We start from the raw sequence: 25918 nt of genomic DNA, 5'->3' as shown, positions 1-25918 counted from the left end.
AAGTGTGTAATCTGCAGCTCATATGAACTAGTAGTATTTCTTTTTTTTTTTTCGTGGCCCAGGTGGGCGTCGACATACCACCATTTGGTGTCCTTCGTGACGTCGACGTGCTTCCTCCGGAAGCTCCCACCTTTGGATCGCCATCTTCGGATTCTTTTTTCTTTCCTTTTTTTTTCTAGTTCCTCCTATTTAATCCTTGCAAAGTCTTTTCACCTTCTACCCCCCTTTATCCTCCGGTCTCATCTTTCTGGCGGAGGAGGATGGGTTCGCTAGTGAATCTAGAAAGTCTTCAAGCTGCAAAACTACACCGACAGGTAAACTATACGTTTTGCAGCGTGAATCTTTCTGGATTCACTAGGCTGTGCATCTACTTTGTAGATGTTTCTCCTCATAGTGGTGGTTGGGTGGAAGAGGAGCATTGGTTACTGAAAATGTGTTGCAAGACCTACTGTCCCACTTGCGCTTCTTTGTTCATTTGGATATCCACACAGTAGTGCTTAGTGAACGTATGCACTGAAGACCATGTTGCCGCTTGGCAAATGTCTTGGATTGGTGTGTTTTCTAGAAACGAGATTGTTGCTCCTTGCTTCCTAGTTGAGTGAGCATGAACTACTCCTTGTAATGGCTGAGCTGCCTGTTAGTGGCAGAGCAGGATGGTTTGTGCAATCCATCGTGCAATGGTATTTTTGGTAACAGGTCGTCCCAAACAACTGCTGGCGAAGGATACAAAACATTGCTTTGTTTTTCTGCACTCTTTTGTCCTTTACATATAGTGCATCACTGCCCTCTTGGCGTCCAGTGTGTGTAAGGCCCTTTCTGTGCTCGTGGACTGTTTTTGGAAAAAACTTGGTATTTGAACTGTCTGGTTGATGTGGAACTTAGACACCACCTTTGGTATGAAGTGCGGGTCCGTTCTCATGATAATCCTATCACTGTGTATTTGAAGGTAGGGTTCTTGGAGCGTTAACGCTTGCAATTCACTTACTCTTCGCAGTGATGTGATAGCCACTAGGAAGGCTGTCTTTAGTGTGAACATATGCAGTGTAGCTTTGTGAATAGGCTCAAATGGTGCTTTCATTAGCTGTGTGAGCACTACATTGAGGTTCCATGCTGGTGCTGGCATTCTGCCTGGAGGAGCGATCCTTTTTGCACCTTCTAGAAATCTTTTTACCACCTGTGATGTGAAGAAACTTTTCACAGTTTCTCCTCTTGTGTAAGCCACAATTGCCGCTCAGTGGACCCTTGGGGACGTGTAGCCTTGTTTATTTTGCAGTAGATGTGTCAAGTATCTTAGTACTGTGGATTCCTTAGTAATTTTTGTTTGCAGATTTTCTGTAATGCACCATTCGGTGAATCTCTTCCACTTTGCTACGTAGCACTTTCTTGTGGTCGGTCTTCTTGCCTCACTGAGTACCGCCATCGTACTTTCCGGTAATTTGAGGTGTGCGAACTCTTGGTCCTCAGGAGCCATGCAGCTAGGCTGAGGCATTGTTAGCAGGTCCTTCCTGGCGGGGAACCTGTGTGCATGCGTTTGTGACATCTCCATGATGTGTGAGAACCAGGTTTGCCTGGCCCATTGGGGTGCTATCAGGATGAGCGTCATACTGCTGAACCTGCACTTGTTCAGCACTCTGTGTAGTAGCGGTATTGGTAGAAAAGCGTATGCAAATGTCCCTGACCAGCTTATCCATAGCGCATTCCCCAGGGACTGTTAGCACGGTACTCTGGATGCGAAGTTTTGGCATTTTGCATTTTGGTGTGTTGCAAAGAGGTCTATTTGTGGAGTCCCCCATTTGTGGAATACCTTCTGGATTTCCTGTTGGTTGATCTCCCATTCGTGGGATGCCGACGTCTGTCTGCCTAGCCAGTCTGTTTCTACATTGTCCTTCCCTGGTAGATGTATTGCTAACAGGTCTATTTTTCTTGGGATTGCCCATCTCCAAATTTCCTGCGCTAGTCGGGAGAGTGTCACTGAATGTGTCCCTCCTTGTTTGTTTATGTAGAACATGGTAGTAGTATTGTCTGTTTGTATCAGTACGCTGTTCCCGTACAGTAGTTTCTGAGAGGCCTTTAAGGCTAGGAACACTGTCTTGAGTTCTAGGTAGTGGATGTGCTTTATTGCATCCTGAGGTCCCCAAAACCCCCCAACTTTGAGGTTGTTTGTGTGCGCTCCCCACCCCTTCTGGGAGGCGTCTGTTGTAATTGGTACAGTTGGAGTTGGTTGTGTGAATGATCTCCCCTGTGCTAAGTTCTTCTGATTCCACCACGCTATTTCTTGCTGTACTGTTTGTGTGACAACCACTAGATTCTCCCAACTCCCTGTCGCTTGTGACCATTGCTGCTGTATCCATTCTTGGAATGGTCTCCTGTGTAGGCGAATATTTGGTACCAAATGTATGCATGATGCCATCATCCCCATCAGTTTGCTCACTGTCAGAGCTTGCCCCTTGCGGTAAAGACGCGTCTCCTTGCATATAGCCAGCGTCCTCTTTGCACATGGAATCACTGTGCATTGTAAGGTGTTGATCTCTGCTCCTAAGAACCTCTTCAGTTGTTCTGGTTCTATTGACGTCTTCTCCCAATGGATCGAAAACCCCAGTTGGGCCAGTGTCTGTATCACTATCTCTATGTGCTTCTTGCACCTCTGGTATGAGCTTGCTTTTACCAGCCAGTCGTCGAGGTATGGGTATACATGTATCCCCTTCCTCCTTAAGTGTGCTGCTACTGCCGCCAGACATTTTGTTTAGACTCTCGGTGCTGATTTTAGTCCGAAAGATAGCACTGTGAACTGGTAGCGATTTGTGCCTATTGTAAACCTGAGGAGGTGTTTGTGTTTGCTGTTGATGGGGATGTGCAAGTAGGTGTCCTTTAAGTCTATAGATGCCATGTAGTCTCCTCTTTGTAGTTGAGGTATGACCTCTTGGAGGGAGGTCATCTTGAACTTTTGAGTTTTTATGAACCCGTTTAGGAATCTGAGGTCTAGAATTGGACGTAATGTTCTGTCTACCTTTGGTATGAGGAAGTAGGTTGAGTATACCCCTTTGTTCCTTTATGTGGCTCAATTTCTATGGCTCTTTTCTTTAGCAGTTCTCTTGCTTCCTCCCTCATGCGTCAGCTCTGTTGTGCGCACTCTGACCATTGGCATTCTGTTTTGCGGTGGCCTTTCCAGGTCTATACAGTACCCATATTGTATGAGCTTCAATAACCATTTGTCTGATGTTATTTTCCTCCACTCCTGGAGGAAGTGTCTTAATCTGCCTCCTACCGGTGATGTGTGTTGGAGGAGCCGTTGAAGATTTTGATTTTTTGCTGGTTTTGGTCTTGGCTCTTTCTGCACTTCCTGAGGTCTCATCCAGGAGTGCGTTGTTTCTGTTGGTGAGTCACTTTCCTGTGGGAGGCTGACTTCCCCTCTGGCCGTTACCCCTTCCTCGGCCGCGTCCTAGAAAGTACTGTCCTCGGGGCTAGTACTGCCAGTTCTGCTGCTGCTGTCCCTGGTTACCCCCTTGATAACTTTGCTGGGTGGTTTGGTGTGTTGCCCCAGGCTGATGATTTCCTCTGCCTGTTGGTCTCCTGGAAGGTGTTCCTCTTCTCATACCTCGGAACTGCAGCACCCCCATAGATCTAGCGGTTTCGTTATCTTTCTTCAGCTGGTTCAACTTTTCATCAACTGGTGCTCCAAACAGTTGTTCCCCGTTGAAGGGTGTGTTAAGGATGTTGTTTTGGACCTCATTCTTGAAACCTGAAATTCTTAACCAGGCATGTCTCCTTTCTGTGATCCCCAGCATCATCTGCCCTCGATGTCTTTGCTGCGTCTAGGGCTGACTTTAAAAATGTATTAGTCATGTTCTTCCCCTCTTCTACCATATGGCTTGCTCTTCTCTGGTATTGTTCTAGTACGTGCTTGAGGAGTTATCCCACTTCTTCCCAGTGCTGGTATGCGTGTCTGTTGATAAGTGCATTGGAGTTGGCGATGCGCCATTGTATGGCTGCACTCCTTTCCATCTTCCTACCTATCATGTCCATCCTCTTGCTTTCTTTGTCTGGTGGAGGGCCAGAGTTTGTGGGTATATTTGCTCTTTTCCGAGCTGTGGATGTAATGATGGAGTCGGCTGGTACTAACCCTCTGATGTACATGGGGTCCTTCGAAGAATGTTTATATTTCTTCTCTGCTCGTGGAGTCACAGCTCTACACATGGCAGGCTCTTTGAATGCCTCCTTCCCCTGGTCCAGCACACTTGGGAGCATGGGCAGGAACTGGCTTTTAGTCGGTGAAGGCAGCAAGGTCTCCAAGAGGAAGCAAGACTGGGGTTTTTCTTCCTCTAACTGCACTCCATACGTCTCAGCCGCCCTTTTGATGACTTGACTGTAGATCCCTATATTGTGCGGCGGCGAAGGCCTCACCGAATATGAATCTACGCCCTCTTCTGGTGATTCGGCGTAGAAATCTTCCCACGGCAAGTCGTGAGCCTCCGAAGAAGTCGACTCTTGGTGAGTCTCATCATCTTCCCCTTCGCCTGTCCCGTAGTACAGGTCCTCTTCCTGTTCCTCTCCAGGTTCAGGTGTGCTCGGCGCTTGGAATTCCTCGATGCCCCTTTCTGTTTCGGTCGTAGTCTTCGACGGTATGCTGTAGAATTTTAGCTTTTCGTCGAAGTCTTTCTTGCGTTGCAAGATGTCAGCCAATTTGGCCTCGAGCCTCTTCCTTTTCTTCTCCATCTCTGCCGCGTGATCGGCTTCGATGGCCTCGACCTTCCTCTTCGCGGTTGTTGGCGTCGAAGTCGAAACCTGTCTCGGGTCTTCGTCTTTCGACGTAGAGGCCTCTTTTTCGTGGCTGCTCTTCGGCGCCTTTCCCTGGTCTTGGGATTTCGCCGTGTAGGGGGTCCTTCTCAGAGGATCCGATGGTCTGCTTGCCCCTGGATGCAGTAGTCTACGTCGAGTGCTTCGACGGCCCTGCTCCTTTCGAGGACTTTGGCTCGCCTTTGCAAGTATCAGTGGAGAGTTTAGGGTTCGACGACTCTTACCTCCTTCGATGTTTTCTTTTCGACCTAGACGACCACGACGTCTTCTGGTCCTTCTGCTACGTTGTCTTCCTCTCGGCTGGAGAGTCCCAAATTTCATAGCGATGGGGGAGTCCCCTGCCCCTGCATGTTGTAGTTTGCTCTTCTCGGTCTCTCCCTTACTCTGAGAGTCTTCGAGGTGAACGCTGCACAGGCGTTGCAGTCCTCGCTTCGATGGTCGAGCGGCAAGCAGAGATTGCAAACCGGGTATTGGTCCTTTTGCGCGTACTTGCGGTGGCAGTTTGCACAGAATTTGAACGGAGTCTTGTCCATCACCGCGCCCAGGGAGCCCCCTGTATGCGCATTCTCCTTCGAAAAACGTCAAATTCTTCAATGTTCTCTGAACTGTTGTCAAGATTCTTCTTTATTTGATCTCTGGTGTCTTCCCCGGTGATATATTCCAATCTTTCGTCGATTCTTCTCTTGGAGCTCCTTCCTGTTGATCCAGACCCAACGGCGGAAAAAATAATCTGAAAATGGTGACCAAAGGTGGGAGCTTCCGGAGGAAGCGCGTCGACGTCATGAAGGACACCAAATGGTAGTATGTCGACGCCCACCTGGGCCACAAAAATAAAATAAAAAAATAAAAAAAGAAGAAATACTACAATTCTGGACCCAACCACTAGATGGCGGAATAATGCACAGCATAGTGAATCTAGAAAGATGCCGGTAATGCTGACCGTCCACAACAAATCAAAGATATTTCTTGTGAGCCGGGTGAATGGTAATGTGGAAGTAGGCGTCCTTGAGATCCAAGGTGGCAAGGAAATCGCCTTCTTTGAGTAGAGGATGGACCTGTTGAAGAGTGATCATATGAAAATGGTCTGATTGTATGTAGAGGTTTAATGTTCTGAGGTCCAAGATGGGCCTCAGGGCTCCGTCCTTCGGAATGAGAAAATACAGGAAGTAAACCCCTGTATTTTGATGATGCAGGGGAACTGGTTCTATTGAATGTTTTTGTAAGAGGGAAAGCACCTCTTGTTTTAGAAGCGTTAAATGCTCTGTCGACATTGGAGGCTGTTTGGGTGGTATGTTTGGGGGGAGTTGAAGTGAGCTCTAGGCAATAACCAGATTGGATGATTTGTCTGACCCACTTGTCTGTGGTAATGGTGTTCCAGACAGGTAGGAACTGTAGCAATCTTCCCCCGACCGGAGTATAATGGTCCGGGGGGAGTGGAGGGAAGTCATTGTTTGGGGGTGGAGGCAGTGCGAGTATTGATAGTTTTGCCTCTACCTTTGTTGTTAATGTCCCTGTAGCCTCCTCTGTAATAACCTCTGGTAGATTAGGTCCGAGTGGGACTTTTGTAGGAAGTGGAGGGGTTATCAGTTGTAAAATCCCTAGGGGCGCCCCTATAAGAGAAGTGACAAAAAACTTATGGGAGTTTGTGACTGCAAAGCTCCTATTGATTTGGCAGCATCAGTATCTTTTTTCATCTTCTCCAAAGATGAATCCACACTAGGCCCAAATAAATGTTCCTGGTCAACCGGTTAGTTTAGTATGGTAGTTTGAACCTCAGGTTTGGACCCAGACATACGTAGCCACACATGTCTGCGCAAAAGGACCCTGGTATTAATAGCTCGGGAGGCTGTGTCAGCAGCATCCAGAGCACAACGAATGGAGGTATTGGTAATAAGTTTGCCTTCCTGGATGAGATCATTGGCCCTTGTTTTATATTGATCTGGAAGGAGTTGTAGTAGGGTCTCTAGCTCATCATAGTGTGCCCTATCGTACCTAGCCAGCAAAGCCTGTGTGTTGACAATTCTCCATATGTTGGCTGCTTGGGACGCAGTTTTTACCACATTCGTCCAACGGTTTTGATTCCTTATCAGGGGGTGGAGCATCGCCTGAGGTTTGGGGGTTAGCCCTTTTCCTGGTGTTGGAGACTACCAAGGAATCTAAGGAAAGCTACCCTTTAATGTAAACATGGTCAGCTGGAGCAGATTTGTATTCCTTTTCCACCCTGGGGTTAATGACTCTAGCCCTTACAGGACTCTTAAAGACTTCAGGAGTGTGTTTGATTGCCCCTTTTAACATTGGGAGAATGGAAGTGGACCTTTGAGTTGGTGCATAAGTGCCCATGAGGAAATCTTCTATAGGGTCTGGGTGCAAATTCACACTGTGGTATTCTGCAGTTCTGTGTATGAGATGAGTGAATCCTATAGTGTCCTCTGAAGGGGATGGTCTAGATGGGTAGATGATATCTTGTGGTGGATCAGGAACATCTGGTGTGCCATAATCGGCCCATGGGTCATTAGGATGACTAGGTTCTCCTAAAGGTTCACCATCCCCCCCCCCCCCCCCCGAGGTGTCATTATCCTGAGGTGGAGGAGATTGTGAGAAGTGGCAATGTCTCTTCTTTAAAGGGCGTGGCACTGGTACAGGTTTGTCCATTTTCTTTTCTTTTCCTGGAAGGACTAATTATAAGATGACCTGTCTTCGGGTCTATTTCGAGAGTTTTTTGGGTTGGATCAGGCTGAAAAAGCTCCTCTGGAGTGTGTTTCGGTGCCGATTTTTCGGGTCCTACTGTTTGTGTGGCACAATGTTTGGAGTCGTTGTATGCTCCTTCGATTTCGAATCGGGGGGGTCGACGTCAGTACTTACAACCCGCTGCCCTGGAGTGATTTCTTCGGCGTCTGAGTCGTCTGCTTCGGAGGCGGTAATGTTGCCCTCTTCGATTTGCTCCTGCTCCGGTACATTGATGCCTTCTTGAAAGAGATCGTCCAGTATCGATGATGATCGAGCCATGCTTCTTCAAGCCAGAAGATCCCGTATTGTTTTCTTGGAGCGGAAAGAGGCACAAGCTGGACAGTCTTTCACCTCGTGCTCAGGCGTAAGGCAGAGGTTACACACCTCGTGAAGATCAGCGTGTTGAAACTTGGATTCACATTGAGGACACTTTTTGAAAGGAGTACTTTCCATGAGCCAAAGGCCTAATGGCGCAGCTAGGCCCGAAAGCCTGCATAGACGACCGGAATCGAAGAAATCAAGTTTATATAGATGCACGTCGAATGCGAAACGCGATCTAAACAATACCGAAGAATGGGTGAAGGATTGCGCGACGAAAGGAAGAACGGTAACGACACCTAACTGGAGCGCGAACACATCCGAGCCCGATGGCCGAAAAAAAACAATCTGAAGATGGAGTCGATGCCCATGCGCACTATTATCCAGAGGAGGAGTCACGTATCTTGTGACTCCCAAAGACTTATTTCAATACAACAAAGTGCAAACACCCGGGCCCAACACCAGATGGCAATCTATGCACAGTGTGTGATCTGCAGCTCATGTGCCTCGAACACAGCACAAGATGAACATTCTCTTTGAAAAGTGTCAATAAGTTTGGATTTCCTGTCCAGGGGATTGGTTGGGAAAGCGCTAGGAATAACCTTGCAAGTTGAAGTCTGCACAATAATGCTCTCAGGTGTAGGGTGTTTAGTGGGAAAATAATTGGTCACCAGACGCAGGTCTGTGTTGCCGGACTACTCGTTTGCAGAACGGCAGGCAAACACAGGGTTCTAACCACAACCATTAACTGGTCAGTGAGGCCTCATTAAAAGGCAACAATGACTCAGAAGTTGCAGGCTCCTCTTGAACTATCTGAAAACATCAGACTTTGTTTCGATAGAGGGCAACTGTAAGTCTAACACTTTGGCTACCATCCTAACCACCTGTGCAATCTTATCCCTTTACTCTGTCGATGGTCAATTTGGAGAGCCAAGTTGTTTCAGGGGATGTTCCTAAAGCACTGATATTTTGTAAATCGAGATATAATGCACTATCATAAGGAGGGAGCAAGAAATCTTTTTAACACCAGTATCCTGAAGGACCTTACCTGGATCCTGGACAGGGTCAAGAGCCAGAGCCAAAAACAGAATGGCACCCATGTTGTTACCTGCATCGCAGTTGAGGAGTCTCTGGCTGAATGACAATCAGTTGTGCTTTTGTAACTTAGTCAGGCTTGGGCAGGGGTCGGTTTGTAATCAGACAAGATTGTTGGTACCGGATTGTACACCAGGGCTGTTGGGGTTGGTGCAGCAGGAAAGGTCACGGATCTCTAGATTGTAACAAAACTGGTATAGCCTTGTGAACAGGTCACAAGAGTGTAGACTGTGTTGAGGGAGTACCTGCTGGCAGTATTCAGACTGCACGCTACGGCGACTCCCTCAGGCCTGAAGGTAGTCCAGAAGGGGCTGGTATTGCACCAATATTTGCAGTATGGCCTCCTTGGAGGGTGCCAACTGTTGTGGGCTCAATGATAGCCCAGAGAACTTGGCACACCAAGATCAAGTGAAGAACTGGCTCAAAAGCCAGGGAGGTCTAACCTTTGAAATGTTCATCTTAACTCCCTTGCTCTTTAGTACTAGAGAGGCAGTATGGGGTTGAATCTAGCTTCACTTTTTAAGGTTGCATTTCTTTACTTTTAAATTTAACTTACCTGGGTACTTCGAGTGGGAAGCCAACTATCTGTAGAAGTAAACTATTAAACCTGCCTCAGACCAAGTTTGCGACTTGGAGCAGGACTTGTTCTGTATCTATGACCTTTTTCAGTCATGTAGAGCTTCCCCTCCTGATCCCGAATCAGCTTTGGGAGTACAAGGGCACCCTTGGCCCATGACATAATAGACATGGCTGGAGCATATGGACCAGGGATACTTCAAAGGGGTCTGCAACTAAAATCGGCTTCCTGCAACCTATAGTTTCTGGAGGGAACATGGCTTCATGGAACACTCTAGAAATGCTTAGGGATTATAGTAAGTTGGGAACGAAGCTCCAGATCAGTTTTGGAAGGTGCAGAAAAAAAGGGAACTGGTAACCGTCCTTAGGCGTGGCACTTAAACACTGCTCTGTCACTTAAAGAGCCGATGCTGAGCTGCATGGCACCACTTGCTGGTGCACAGAATCACTGCTGTCACGTTTTCCAGATCGAGATGGGCAGATCAAAAATATATTCAAAAAGTGAGGTATCTGCAGTTAGAAGTAGTCAACAGAAAAGGAAGTAACAAATAATTATATAAACCCAATATGTGAAAATAGGAAAGGACATGCTCATTTGTGACACTGAACACAAGTATTCAAGTATTAAACCAATTTGAAGGGATGACTGAGTCCGGCAGAAATGGAAGGTAAAAAGGTTCCTTAGCTTAAACTTGTAGCAATGGAATAAAAGTCAAAGAAAGGTAATGCAACAACTCAAAGCACACCGACTGTGACGTACATTACTCAGATTCTAAAATGAGGAAATACACCATATTTCCACTGACAGAGCTTAGGAGTAGAAAGCAGGAGTGTGTTTTGATTAACTGGGCATCTGAGAATGTATATCGACACCAAAGAATAACATTTTAAAGACTAGTTTCTTTTTCATGTGATTTAAAGTTGTGGATTTAATGAAATGGGCAACCCACTGGAGTAGAAATATGGATATCTCAAACCAAACTCTAGATTACACTTTGGCACAAGTAAAAAGTGTATAAAGTATTCTACAAACATCTAGACATTTTTAAAACCAAACCCGTTTTTAACCCAAAACATTGCTGGGGTACATTTTAATATTTAAATGTTTATTAATGTTCATTCTAAAACAGGCAATTTTAAAATTAGGCAAAACGATAAGAATTACAAAAAAACAGCAGCTAATGTTTAATAAATATGAATAAAAAAAATATAAAATAAACTCACGCTCAAGTGCAGGATGATGTGATGCAAGTTTGGATAGAATAGCCCATGCTGTAAAAACATCCTTTCCACGAACCTTGCTTAAAATATCAGGTGGAAGACCAAATGCATCTCTTTCAGCCATTCTATTTTGACCCATTTCTCTAACTTGTGTCATGCCTCTATTTGGTGGCAAATCTCTATTTCCATCTCTGTACGGATCACCCAGCAAGGAAGGACGAGGAGTACGATCAACATTTCCTTGAAGATCTCTACTGAATTTAGAAACAGAGCCAGAAAGATAGCCATGTGATGGATTGGCAGGATTTGACGTAAACTTTGTTCCTAGGTCTGGTAAGTCTCGGATAGGTCCACTTGCCATCTGTGGCTGCCAATTAGAATTTACATCAGACATTAGATTAGTACCAGGTCCTGAAGGGTTGCTTCTTAACATACTGTTAGCCTTGTAATCCATTCCAAACTTATCTGATGAATAAGAAGGGCCAGTGCCTCTTATACTTGGGTATGAGGCATTACTAGCAGGATTAAACTCACTGCTGAAACCACGGTTTCCATAAGATAAACTTCCTGGGCCACGGGAATCCAAATGTCTAAGATCAGAGTTAGCTTGGGCTTCAAGGAAAGTTGACTGGTTTGATTTTGGTTGTAAATTCAATTGATTTAGTGAATTGCCAAAGGAGGAACCTGGTGGATCATAAATTGAAAAGTTAGCCCGTTGAGATTTTTCATTTTGCATCATGGAATCAGCATTCCACTTTCCTTGTCCTACAGCTTGCTGAATTTGTTGTTTTTGAGCCATTGGTACCAAATTCCACGTGCCACTAGCTGTAACAAGCTGTGCAGGCTTAGTTTGCATTAAAGGCTCTGAATTCCAGTTTGGACCTAGAAAAATACAGAAGGTAAGACTTTGAATTTTTTATATTTTATGATATTGTTGCAACTGTTTATCTTTAGAAAATTCATCTCAATAGTAAGTTTACATCAATTTGCTCTGTCAAACATAAAACTGGCTCATTCTCTGTTAGTTTCCTATATATTTATGCAGTCTTCAGATGGTTTTGTTCCAAATGTCATCCTGTCCCTCTTGAGAGGGCAGAGGATAACAGTCTTAATTCTCCATATTGGGAATCATCATTGATGTTCAATAACGGACTTCATCCCTCACCCCCAATGCAGTAACTGGACTGCTTTGTGTCACGTTACCAGGGATTGAGCGCAATTTTGAGTTAATTTGTGTTAAATCAAGCAGGTGGTTGCTTTACCCTGTGCAGTTGACAGTAGTCCACTGCAAATAATTATCCACTTTCTCACCAATAGTATTTTGCTTTCCCAAATGTAATTTTGTACACATTAGTAATTTTATGACTGTATGCACAATGCATGCCTTGTGGGAAAGCTTATGCTCAATACTACACATATAAGTTGGTTTTGGTGATAATCCAATGACAAAGTCTATGGACCCAACTGGTTCTTGGATAAAGTTCATTTCAGATGCCAGCGATCTGATCTTTTTGTTATGAAGAGGACCTTACCGAAACTGGATTTTCAGATGCCTCCAAATTCTAAATGAGGTGCCAGGACTCCAACCACTTCTACACTACTGTATTAGGGGGCAGGCTCTCAGAGGAGCGAGCATGCTTGAAGATTCTTTCCTAATGCACTTCATCCTATTTGGTGGCACATTAGTCGACGTAATGGGGATTAAACATTTTAAGGTCACAAAACAGAATTCTGTTAGTTCACCAGTGAGCCCGTTAGGACACAAAACTTTCATCACCTCACAACTTACAAATAAGAATTTTACAAGCTTTTCAAAACGTTAAAATGTTGATCAAGTTAATGCGTAGCCATGTTTTGAAGCAGCTGCTCCCCTGCACATTTCTTTGAGTTTTAAGTTACAAAGAACAAGTTGCTTACCTTTGGTAAATCCTCATCTGGTAGAGACCATCTTGACAAAGATTCCTCAACTTACTCATCCCCAGGCGTCAGACTGAATCCGGAAATGTTTCATGAGCAGTAGCTCTGTGCGCCGGTAGGTAGCATAGTGCGGCTCCATATGGGGTCATTGGTGCTAGATGTGACGTACCGATGCCTATATAGGTGCCACCTCAGCATGCGGATGTCAGTTTCTATTCACAACTTTCCACACCAGGGGCAGAGAGCCACGAAGAACACTGACCACTGGTGTGTAAAAACTAGGGCCCTGAATGGGGAAAAGGAGTAGTTTCTTACCTGTAACTCCAGTTCTGTAGTAGGGGTATCTCTGTTATAGTCAATCTATGAATAGTCCCGCCCATGTGCAGGGACCCCGGAGCAATCAAAATATCTCTTAAGGTGTCCTGCATTTGCAAACCTGCAAAGACACTTAAGAGACAGACAAAATAATACAGCCTAATACAGTATGGCTGCACTGGCCAGCACTTCATCTGAAGTGAACACAAAAGCCAAAATAAAGTTTAAATGTCATTTTTATTCACATTTGACATGTTCCTTTATTGTATCACACTCCCTTCACCAAAATCCCTTTAAACAATAGAGAGGAAGGGGTGGACAGACAAGCCCTATAGGCTGTCATTATGTGTCTGCTAAAAGGATACCATGCCTTTAAGGAACTCTCCAGAGACCCCCGGTATCCCAGGATGCACAGCCAAAGCAAGTTACTTTCAGTTCTTTTTGAAGGTGTACAACAACAGGCCTGATACTGTCAGGTTACTCCACCGGGGAGGAGGGAGGGTCGCTTAGGACTATAACAGATACCCCTACTACAGAACTGGAGTTACAGGTAAGAAACTACTCCTTCTGTAGTAGGGGATCTCTGTGTATAGTCATAATCTATGACTAGAATGGCAAGCCCATCCCAACCAACAAACAGCGGTGGAGTAAAAACCGAACACCAACAAATTACTGTGCAAACAAATTCCTCAGCGAAGCCTGTCCAACCTGCGCATCTGCCCTAGCATCAGAGTCCAGGCAGTAATGCTTTGTAAACGTATGGACCGACTTCCAGGTGGCAGCCTTACAAATGTCAGCAATCGGAACATTCCTAAGCAAAGCAGTAGTAGCTGCTTTGCCCCTAGTCGAATGCGCTGTAGGCTTACCCCCCAATGTCTTATTAGCTTTCTGATAACAGAGCTGAATACAGGACACAATCCATCTGGAGAAGGACTGTTTCGAGGTAGCTAGACCAGTTCTTACTGAACCATAATTTACAAACAGTTGATCCGACCTGCGGATGTCTTTTGTCTTATCTAGATAGAATTTCAAAACTCTACGCACATCTAAGGAATGCAGAGACCTCTCCGCCGGAGAGGAGGGATGCTGAAAAAATGTAGGCAAAGTTATCATTTGATTTACATGGAAATCAGATATCACTTTAGGCAAAAACTTAGGATGAGTACGCATTACCACTTTAGAAGCATGGAATACAGTATACGGCTCTTGACAACACAGAGCCTGAATCTCACTTACTCTCCTGGCCGATGTAATGGCCACAAGGAAGGCAGCCTTCCAGGACAAATGCTGCAAAGAAGCCTTATGAATAGGCTCAAAAGGCTCCCTCATTAATCTGGACAACACCACGTTCAATTCCCATGGTGGAGAAGGTCGTCTAACAGGGGGAAAACACCTTACGCAAACCCTCCAAAAAATCTTTAATCACAGGGATTTGAAAAAATGAGGTTTGGGAAGGGCCCTTTCTATACGCAGTCAAAGCTGCGAGATGAACTTTAATAGACTGAAAATTAAGCCCAGATTGAGCCAACTGCAGCAGATAAGGCAAAATAACATCTTCTTTACAGGATGTAGGGTCAATGTCCTTTGCCGTGCACCATAAGCAGAATCTCTTCCACTTATAGGCGTAAGAAGTCCTCGTAGACGGTCTCTTCGCCTCTTTCAAGATCTCCATACAGTCCTGAGGTAGGTTCAAGTGTCCATACTGCACTAGCTCAGGAGCCATGCTGCCAAACTCAAGGACGAGAGATTGGGGTGAACCATCTGTCCTCCGAATTTCATGAGAAGGTCCGGCCGACACGGCAGGCGCCGGTGTGGCAGAACAGACCGGTGAAGAAGGTCGGTGAACCACCATTGCCTCGGCCACTCCGGAGCAATCAGGATCATCCTGGCTCTGGATTGCGACAGCTTGATCAGCACCGCCGGAATCAGGGGAATGGGTGGAAAGGCGTAGAGAAAGCTGTTGGACCAGCTGATCCATAGGGCATTCCCCAGCGTCCCTGGTTGGTAGTACCTGGACGCGAAGTCGCGGCATTTGCTGTTTTCTGCCGTAGCGAACAGATCGATATCCGGAGTGCCCCACTCTGCGAAGACGTCTCTGAGCGCGTCGTCGTTTAGCACCCACTCATGATTTTCTTGAACGAGCCGGCTGAGCGCATCGGCTTGGGCATTCTGCACTCCCGGCAGATGGGTTGCCATGATAGTTAGGTTCCTGGCCACCAGCCAATTCCAGATCGTCTGCGCCTCCCGAGACAGCGTGCGTGAGCGGGAGCCCCCCTGCTTGTTGAGGTGATACATGGTAGTAGTATTGTCCGTCTGAACTAGCAGGGAGTTCGTCTTGAAGGAGGGATGGAACGCCTTCAGGGCCAAGTGTACCGCTCTGAGTTCCAAAAAGTTGATGTGGTAAGTCATCTCCGTCTGTGACCATATCCCCTGAATCTGAAGAGGGCCCGAATGCACTCCCCAGCCCTGGAGAGACGCATCGGTCACTATGGTCTGGACCGGAATATCCTTGTGAAAGGGAGTCCCCTTGCAGACATTCTCTGAGGAGCACCACCATTTCAGAGACTGTAGAGCGTGTTGGGACAGATGAATCCTGTCCTCCCAACGCCCCCGCCTCTGGTCCCATTGATCCTCCAGACATTCCTGCAGAGGCCTCATATGCAGACATGCATTGGGGGTGAGAAAGATGCAGGAAGCCATCGACCCCAGTAAAGAGGACACCGTCCTCACTGTAGGAGAGTGGGCTGAGAGGAGGTGCAGGGCCTTCCCACGGATCGATAAGCGTCTCTCCTCCGAAGGACACACGCTTGCATTCAAGGTATTGACTGAGGCCCCCAAGTACTGGAGACACTGCACAGGGATCGGCACTGACTTCGACATGTTGATGTGCAGTCCCAGGCGATGAAGCAAGGCAGCTGTCCTGTTGAAGTGACACTGGGCTTCCCGGTACGTGGAAGCTTTGATCAGCCAATCGTCCAGGTATGGATACACAAACACTTTGTTCTTCCGCAAGTGTGCTGCCACCACTGCCATGCACTTGGAGAATGTCCTTGGTGCAGACTTCAGACCAAACGGGAGTACTGTATACTGGTAATGGTTGTTGCCTACCAGAAACCTCAGGAATTTGCGATGCTTTTGTGCGATCGGCACATGAAAGTAAGCGTCCTGCAGATCTATGGCGCACAGCCAGTCCCCTCGATGCAGCTGAGGGTAAATCTGATGCAGGGACAACATACGGAACTTTTCTCTGCGGATCCACTTGTTTGCTTGACGCAGATCTAGAATAGGCCTGAACTCGTTCTTGTCCTTTTTTCTGACGAGAAAGAACCTGGAGTAGAGACCTTTTCCTTTTTGCCTCAAAGGAACAGTTTCTATCGCCTTCTTCTTTAACAGAAAGTCCGCCTCCCACTGGAGCTCTCGCACCATGTAGGGAGAGCGCACTGGTGGAATCTGTGGAGGCGGGCTGGTGAAACGAAGACTGTATCCATTGCAAACAATATTCAGCACCCACTTGTCCTGAGTTATTGTCCTCCACTCTGCCAGGTAGTATTGAATACTTCCCCCCCCACCGGAGCGGGTAACGGATGAGGGGGAAGTGACCTTTCAGGGCTTCGACCCGGCCGGGCCTTTGTTCCCCGACGAGGATTGATGCTGGCCTCTGCCCCTCTGGCGCTTTTGAAAGGACTGCCTCGGGAACTGTTGTTGCTGGTGTTGTTGCTGTTGACCAGACGGACGCCCCTGGCCGCGTTGCTTAGAATAACGCCTGCCATAGGAACGGAATGACCTCTTCTGTTCCTTGGGTTTTTCCAACCCCACGGCCTTCAGGGTTTCTGCCTCGGCCTTCATGCGGGCCATCTCGTCATCCGCATGAGACCCGAACAATGTCGTCCCAGAGAAAGGCAGGTTAGCAATCTTTTGCTGCGCTTCAGGCTTTAGAGAGGTAAGCCTGAGCCAGGAATGCCTCCTCATGTGTACTCCATGACAGTACCCATGGGCCGCCAGCAACGATACATCCCTCGCCGCATTGATGATCTGGTTGGAGACCATCATGCCCTCGTTCTACACCTCCTGGAAGTCCTCCCGTTTATCCCTAGGCAGGGAGGCAGCAAACTGTTGCAGGGAGTCCCAAAGCGATCGGTCATAGCGACCCAGCAGAGCGGAGGCGCTAGCAGCCTTCATAGTCGTGGCCGACGTTGAGCACATTCTCCTCCCCAAGGAGTCCATCTTGCGACTCTCCTTGTACGGAGGAGCCGTGGAAGAGGGCGTTGTGGAGTGTTGTTTCCGAGCCGCAACCACAATGACAGAGTCCGGGGGAGGGTCCACCCTGAGGAACGCCGGGTCCGAATCAGGGGTCCTGTACTTTTTCTGCAACCTTGAGGGAGCAGACTTCACCACAGCAGGCGTCAAGAAGACCTCCATGGCTGGTTCCTCCAAACCTGGAACCAAAGGAAGGAGGGGGCGAGACAGGTGAGCCTTGTGCAATGTCTCAAATATCACAGAGGTAGTGGGAACCCGGACTGCTACTGAGATTCCCAATTTCGCCGCCCCCCTCATCAGTACATCCTGGAAAGTGGCAATATCATCCACCGGCGAGATTCTAGTAGGCGGCGTTACCGACAACGAGGGGGAAAGCCGTCCATTGCCAGAAGAGTCCGTATACCTCGTGCCTCTGGAACGAGATCTATATCTCCGTCGTCCATGCCTTGTGTGAGTGGACGATCTGTGTCTGCTCCGTGACCTCCGGCGAGATCGAGAGCGTGATCTCAGTCTGCGTGGGGCCTTAGGAATCACCGGTAGCCGAGGAGACGGCGGGAGCTGTGGCGGTGGCGGCGTAGGTCGCTTAGGAGGAGGAGGAGGAGGAGGAGGCGGAGGAGGCGTAGGAGGCTTCTGAGGCAGCGGCTGAGGGAGAGGCTGCGGAGCTCCATCACTCCTTGCAGGAGAACCCGGACCAGCACTGTCCGGACTCCCGTCCACCCTTCTCTTCTTGGCGGGCTTATCCCGTGCTGAAGTAAACGAGGGGGAGCGCCGTCGTCTCCTAGATCCACGACTGGAGATCGTAATCACCGAAGACGTGTTACCAGATGTCACCGACGTCGAACTGATCGTCGACCTCGTACGGCCTCTCCTCGCCGTTCGGCGTCCCCTCGACGCCGAACGGTGGTCCCTCGACGTCGGACGGGTCGATGGAGAGCCTCTCGACGTCGACGGTGAACGATGTCTCCTCGACGGCGATCTCCTTCGCCTCGACGGCGATCTGTGCCTCGACGGCGATCTGTGCCTCGACGGCGATCTCCTCCGTCTCGACGGCGATGTCGTCAGCGTCACTCCACGAGTCGACAGCGAAGGAGACGAGCGGGGTCGCCTCGACGGCGAGCTGCGCTGTCTGTGGGGCTCGGTACGACGTCGATGGTGTGTCGACGGCGACTGTGGAATCCTCGACGGCGACCTAGTCCTAGGTCTCGCCGGCCCCTCTCTCGACGTCGAGAACGCCGAGATCCAGAGCCCTGGATCGACGGCTAACACACCGGTGCTTTACCTCTCGCCGTCGTCGCCTTCGACGTCGAACGCGACCTACCAGCCGGTAGGTGTCGTTTCTGCTCCTTTTTCTGCCCGGAGGTCCCTCCAGTGGCTAAAGCATGGGCAGAGGAAGGGGAATGGGAACCCCCATGCCCCGAAGTCCCACCTGTCCTCTGCTTCTCCTGTCCCTGGAGGCAAATCTTCTCTCTGTCCCTCAGGGTCCTCTTGGAGAAGGTCTTGCAGATGTCACATGTAGCAGGGACATGTGAAGACGATAAGCAGAAGATACAGACATCATGTGGGTCCGTCTTGGCCATTTTCCTCCCACACTCAGGGCATTTATCAAATAAAGCCACGCTAAGAGTGGGTCAAACAGCACCAAATTGCAGGATGCAGTAGAGAAAGGCTCTAGACGTCGAATGAACAAACTTTTCTATAAACAAAAAACAATTTTTAACCAAATAACCACCCAAAAGGGTAGAGCTCAAGCTCCAGGGTCCTGCTAGCAGGAGCCGGAAAAAAGAACTGAAAGTAACTTGCTTTGGCTGTGCATCCTGGGATACCGGGGGTCTCTGGAGAGTTCCTTAAAGGCACGGTATCCTTTTAGCAGACACATAATAATAGCCTATAGGGCTTGTCTGTCCACCCCTTCCTCTCTATTGTTTAAAGGGATTTTGGTGAAGGGAGTGTGATACAATAAAGGAACATGTCAGATGTGAATAAAAATGACATTTAAACTTTATTTTGGCTTTTGTGTTCACTTCAGATGAAGTGCTGGCCAGTGCAGCCATACTGTATTAGGCTGTATTATTTTGTCTGTCTCAAGTGTCTTTGCAGGTTTGCAAATGCAGGACACCTGAAGAGATATTTTGATTGCTCCGGGGTCCCCGCACATGGGCGGGACTATTCATAGATTATGACTATACACAGAGATCCCCTACTACAGAACTGTCACTAGAAATCTGTTTGCAAAGTGGGGAGGATTGGTGGGTCTATAAGGAATCTGTGGCTAGAGTCCTTTACCAAGTAAAGGCTGTACCGAAGGTAAGTAACTTATTCATCTCAACGATACTACTGGCTGCAAATTTCTTACTTTAGAATAGATATCCAAGCAATACCCCTCCGGAGGTGGGTCTGTGAAACAATTTCAAAACAAAATGTCCAGCAGGACCGAATGGGCAAAGTACCCACCATGAAGGACCAGACTGTCCATGCAGTAGTGTTTAGTGAAAGTGTGGAAGGAAGCCCACGTTGCTACCTGGCAGATGTCCAGGACTGGGACACAGTATACGAACAGTGGTCACAGCCTTGGCTCTGGTGTCATGAGCATCCAAAGCCTCATGGGGTTGCTTTTTGACCAGTGTATGGGAATTTTTAATGTAGAGCACGATTTAGCCCACTTCTGCACAGCCTTTCCTTCCTTTACTCTGACATACCCCACGAAGAGCTGGACATCCACCCGAAACGTCGGGAGGTCAATGCAGAATGACAACGCTGTTTTTTGGGTCAAGTTGGTGAAGTCACACTTCCTTAGAGGGATGTGGTAGAGGATAAAAAATTGGCAGAGTGATGGACTGGCCTACATGAAAGGGAGTGACTACTTTTGGGAGAAAAGACCCAGCTTGTCTGGGTAGCTGTACAAGTATGGATGCTTGGATGACAAAGCCTGAAGCTCACTGACTCTCCGGGCAGATGTTATTGACACCAGGAAGAACGTCTTGAAGGTAAGGAGCCTGAGAGGTCAGTTATGCAAGGGCTTAAAGAGCGCACATCAGAAACGTCCGGACAAGTTCAAGGTTCCTCTGAGATATTATAAAGGGAGGAGGGAGCATATCATATAAACCTTTCAAGAACCTTTGTACAATAGGGGGTTTTTAGAGGGCTTGGTCAGGCAACAGCAAAAAGGCTGAGTTAGCAGAAAGATAAACCTTTAAGGTGCCCATAGCAGAATCCTGTGGGCAAGGATAAGAATAAAGAGAAGGAGAGCGGAAAGGGGTGTTGTGAGAAAGAGCCCTCTTTCTGCATGGTTGCCCTCACTTTTTGCTGAACTGCTGATGTACTTTGAGTGTGCTCTGGGCTCCTGCCAATCAGGTACCCAGGGCCTATGTTCTTTCCCTAAAAGTGTATTGAAGACCAAACCCAATTGGCACTCTCTGGCCACAGGTCAGCCCCTGGTAAATGGTACTACAGGTACCCAGGCTACTGTGACCATGGAAGGCCTCTTAGGGCTGCAGCACTTATTGTGCCACCCTTAGAGGTCCTGTACCTTTACACTCACACACTGCCTTTGCAGGCTTTGTAGGCGTGTTTTAGTGGAGAACAAAGTGAAGAGTCCCTGGCATAGATCAGCCACCCCTCTGGCTGGGCGAACTACACTGGTGGTGAGGGTACAGGTGCATGAGCCCTGTACCACTACAGTGTCTAAGCCAATTATTAGATATTGTAAGTGCAGTACTGCCATTAAAAGCATATGGTGCCGGGAGTTTGTCAGTACGAACTCCACAGTACCATAATGGCTTTACTGAAAACTGGGCAGTTAGGTATCAAACTTCTATGCACATTAAACCCACATTGATGCCAGTGTGGGGTTTAATGAAAAATGCACACAGAGGGCATCTTGGAGATGCCCCCTGAAAAATGACCTAACACTAGTGCCCAGGCTGAGTGGCCGCTCCCTAGCAGCCACCACCAGATGTGTTTCTGGACCCCTAGGTAGAGAGCCTGCTGCTCCCAGGGGCCTGAAACAATGCACATCCTGGGACGAGGTGCCAAGCCTCCTCCCCCCGGATGGGCAGGGTCCATGAAGGGGAAACTTCAAAGGCTTGCTGCCTTTGTGAGCTTCCCCAGGCCTTTTGCTGTTTCCAGCAACTGGTCCCCACTGGTTCTGACACCACTTTGGGTGGAGGACCGTCGGGAAAACCAAGTGGTTCAAGAAAGATGTGCCCACTTTTGTCAACCCCACCCCTCATGTGGGGGAGGGTGAGGTGAAGCAAAACTCTCAGTCCCCGCCATCTTGCAGAGGGGGACACCGAGCCAACCAGAGAGGCATATGTGCCCCTCCGACTGGAGAGTGGCATAATAGGGGGTGTACCCACCCCAAGGAAGGGACCCATTGGTCCCAACCTTTAACTGACCTGTAACACTCCTAAATCTAGTATCTATGGGCACCCCTGAACCTTGCTGTAGGAAAGTGGCTCTGTATATACTGTTGCCAAATAGGTACAGTGTGTACAGAGTACATAGCCCCCAGAGGTTTGGCAGAGGCTAAAGTTAGATATAACCTTACTCTCTAAAGTGGTAGCTTGGTCGAGCAGTAAGGCAGTATCAGAGGACAGTGTAAATCATATGTTGTACACACTCAGTCAGCAAATGGTCTCACACACTCAAGAACTGAACTCTAGGCCAATGGTTTGTATACAAAAATATATGGTTTAGAACCAACAATAGGTATCAAAATATGCTTTCTCAGAATGAGATACTTTAGTTAAATACTTTGCAAGAGGCAATTGACTTGAAATGCAATAGTTACAGCTTGTTGCAAAACACAACACAATTTCAAACAATAATACATTGAGCTCAAAGGGAATTTTAATTTATATGTGATTGATTACTTTCAGGATTACTTTTCTAACTCCAGGACTGGATCCTAGATTCAGTCCTGGGACAGCTCTTGGAAACAAGTGAGTAAATACGTTTTAGTTACTGTTGTGATTTTTAAGCAATATTTTGCCATTTTAAAAATTGACACTTAAAAACTTTTTCTGATCAAATTACCAATGTTATCCTATGGAAAGAAAATCACTTAGCAGGTAAATGGGGTTATGGTTACTTTTTCTAGGTCACTGCTGGATCCTGGGTCCAGCACTACTGTACCACCTGTAAGCAGTTGAGAAACTGCGTTTAAGTTATACAGGCGATTTTTAAGGAATATTTATTATTTTTCAAAATCGACACTTACAAGAAATTTCACAGAAAAATAGTCATTGGTTTCCCATGGAAGAGTTACGGGTAAAGTATGTTCTCGTTACTTTTGTAATCCAGTGCTGGGCTCCTAGACTCAGTACTGAGGCATCTATCTAAAACAGGTAAGTAATTACGTTTTCACAGTTGGTACGATTTTTAAAGAATATTTGTAGTTCGCAAAAATCCACACTTTTGATGGAGGTCCTGGTCTGACGAGCCTCTATCTGAACTATTTTGCGACCCGACTACTCACACTTCACGACTGGTTTAACGGCGGATGGTCCGATCCGGCGTATCGCTTGAAACTGCACACTCTGGGCTTCGACTCCCTCCAGGGGATGCTCTATAGTGCGGCTGTCCCTCAGGCTCTCCCTGAGGTTACTCGTGGAGTGTTCTTGGCTTGGCGGGCCTCATTGCGCAACACCCACTGGTCGGGCAGACTGACACAATATACCCCCCTTTGGTGTGGCACCCGGCTCGGGGAGGTGGCGTCCCTGGTAGGGTTCCGGCAATGGGACCTCATTGGGATATCTGGAGTGGTACCCACTTGCGCTCCTTTCAGGACCTGCAGGCCAGGCATTCTCTGCACCCCTCCCAACTTTTCCGCTACCTGCAGTTGCACCATGCCCTTCGCTCGTACATCTCAGATGGTACTTCCTTGCCGGAGTACAGTCCGCCGGAGGCGCAGATTATGACTGGTGATTTGGGAAGGGGGGGGGACGGACGGGACTTCCAGAATATACTGATCACTCACTAATAATACCCCCCCCAACTCCCTCTCCCACCTCTGGGAGAAGTGGGAGGGTTGGCTTGGGGTGCTAGAGGATGCCGACTGGAGAGATGCCTTGATGGGCCCCAAAATAATCACAGTCTCGGCGCGGCTTCGGTTGGTCCAAATTTACTTCCTGCATGCTGCCTATCTTACGCCTCTGCGCCTTCACAGCGCAGGGCTCCGGTCGGATGCCCTTTGCCCCCGCTGCTCCCATCCCAGCGCAGATTTTTATCACATGGTGTGGCTTTGTCCCGCGATGCAGAGGTATTGAGAGACCTTAACAGGGGAATTGACAGAGGTCTTGGACTGGGAGGTCCCTATGGCTCCAGCGTGTATTCTACTGGGCATAACGGACGGTCTGGACGGTAGCAGAGCCGAAAAGCTTTTTATTAACACGGCCTTGGTGGTAGCTAAGAGAGATATCGCTGCCTATTGGATTACGGCTGCAGCACCAACATTGGCGCGCTGGCGTAGGGGGGTGGACTGGTGTGCTGCCCAGGAACGACCTCTTTATGTGGCATGGGAATGCCCCGGGAAATTTCGCAGAATGTGGGGGAAATGGGTGGGGGTGATAGAGTTTTAAGGTGGGTCGGCTGGGTCTATGGAATGCTTCTAGGGATTTGGGCCTTTGATTTGCATGTACGTCACCTTTTATATCAATGTGAACTGTGCTTACTCTGGACTATTCACAAGCGATGTAACTCTGAATGGTGCTGTTTGTATGGTTACATTGAAAACGTAATAAAATTGATTAAAAATAAAATCCACACTTAGAAGAAATTTCACAGAAAAACAGTATAGTTTCCTATGGGAGAAAATTGAGTTAGTGGCAAGTACGGTCGTAAGTACTTTTCAGGGTCAGTGCTGGGCACCAAGATCCAGCACTGGGATCTCTCCTGATAGCAGGTGAGTATTTCCGTTTTCGTTACTCGGTTGATTTTAGGTGAATATTTTAAAGTTTAGAAACTCCATACTTAGAAGAATTTCCAAGTGAAACCAGTCAATGTTACCCTATGGAAGAAAAGAGTTATCGGCTTTTGGGTAAGTACTCGACTGGCAGAGTTAAGGTTCTGGGCATAGACTCCGGGGTCTCCCAGAGTCAAGTAGGTACAGTTGGAACACCCTCAGCGGCACAGGGGCAGCCGGGTGCAGAGGTAGTTAGGCCCAATGTTATCCAATGAGAGGGAGGGAGCCTTTGGTTGGTGGCTGCTGACAAGCAGGCCACCAGGCTGGGGAGCTGGGCTCCTGGTCACTTGCTCAGGGCAAATGGGGAAGTAGATTAGGACAAAGGCTGCACTGCCAGGGGCACTCGGGCGGCTGGGTGCAGGGTGCTTTTGAGCCATCGGGCGCTCAATGTTATAGAGAACTTGGAAAGTGAACATAGGCTGCAGACTCTGGGACGGAGGCTCTTCAGGCGCGACCAACACTTAGATGGGGTAAGATGGGATCTTGGAGGATAGGTAGGCACCCCGGAGTTGGGCACAGGGGACCGGAGGACGCCGGGTGCAGGAGTGTCTTTTGATGTCGGGAAATCTTACCCTTTGCTGGTTGCGGTTGGAGGGGTCCCTGGTTCTGAGGCTGCAGGAGTCGTCGAGGAGGGTCCTTGGGCACTGGATTCCAGGTCAGAATCGCTGGGGGGGGGGGGGGGGGGGGGGACGTCCTCAGGGTCTTTGTTCACTCAGGCACAGGCCGGGCTCGGCGGGTACAGAGTGTGCAGGATTCACGGTTCCTGGCTGGCACCAGGGCTATTGTTGTTCGAGCAGAGCCTCTGCTCATGGGAGTCCCAGTCTCTAAGAGGGTCAAGGCAGGTAGGTAGGTCCTCCGGGGTTCCTGCCCGCTAGAGACGCCGGAATTTAGCAGGAGCAGGTTCAAGGATCAACAGGCCTGTAGGGCTGGGGCCAAGTCAGTTGGTGTCGTCCTCTTGTTAGCAGCTGCACGGCAGGTCTTCGTCTTGGTCTTCTTTCTTGTTTCGAAATCGGGATCTAAGGAAGGTTCAGGGTGCCCCTAAATACTAAACGACCAGGAGCTGGTAAGAAGATCCGACCCTAAAAGACCCCTGCACCAGACGCCCCAAGGCCTGGGTGGCCCAACCGACAGTCTAGCCAACCCTCAGCATCCCAACTTACCTCTCCAAGTGGTGGTCGCTCCCAGAAGATCCTCGTCCCGAGCCGGCAGCATGTTTGCAAACCAGAAAATCCCCATTGAAAGTAACAGGCTACCCAACGTCAAAACAGCACTCTGCACCCGGCCACCGTAGCACCGCTGAGGATGAACCTTTGATGCTAACTTGAACCCCCATTTGCACTGAGCTAAAGTCCAGGAGCTTTGCGCCCACAACCTTGTGGCCTGCTCTTAAGCAGCCACCAACCGGAGGCCCCCTATCCCCCATTGGATAACATTGGACCTCTGCACTCTGCACCCGGCCGCCCTAGTGCCGCTGAGGGTGTTTAAAGAGTGCCTCCTCGACCCTGGGAGACCCCCCCCCCCCCCCCCGAGTCTAACCTCAGAAAACCAACTCCCACAACTAAGTACTTACCTGTTGTCCGATAACCCTATTTCCTCCCAGAGGATAACATAGAAACTTTTTCATAGAAAACAGTCAAAGTGTAGAGTTGAAGAATCTATAAAAGTCTTTACAACTGTGTACAAATAACCAAAACGCATTTACTTACCCTGTTTCAGCAAATGTCCCTGTGCAGTATC

At 48.3% G+C, this 25918-nt stretch overlaps 1 protein-coding gene across 4 annotated transcripts in view; it reads right to left on the bottom strand.

Annotated features, from left to right (window-relative positions):
- Positions 1-25918, bottom strand: part of LOC146822725 (uncharacterized) — a 410295-nt gene that overhangs the window by 32431 nt on the left and 351946 nt on the right. For all 4 annotated transcript variants that reach the window (XM_085606916.1, XM_085606918.1, XM_085606915.1 and 1 more), the window contains one exon: positions 10735-11613. In XM_085606916.1, coding sequence (XP_085463042.1) covers positions 10735-11613 — 879 coding nt within the window. The remainder of the gene's footprint in view (positions 1-10734; positions 11614-25918) is intronic.

Source organism: Triturus cristatus, chromosome 5_2 (assembly GCF_964204655.1).
Source record: "Triturus cristatus chromosome 5_2, aTriCri1.1, whole genome shotgun sequence".
NCBI lineage: Eukaryota > Metazoa > Chordata > Amphibia > Caudata > Salamandridae > Triturus > Triturus cristatus.
Note: the sequence above shows the minus strand (reverse complement) of the source record. Positions and strands in the feature narration are given on the sequence as shown.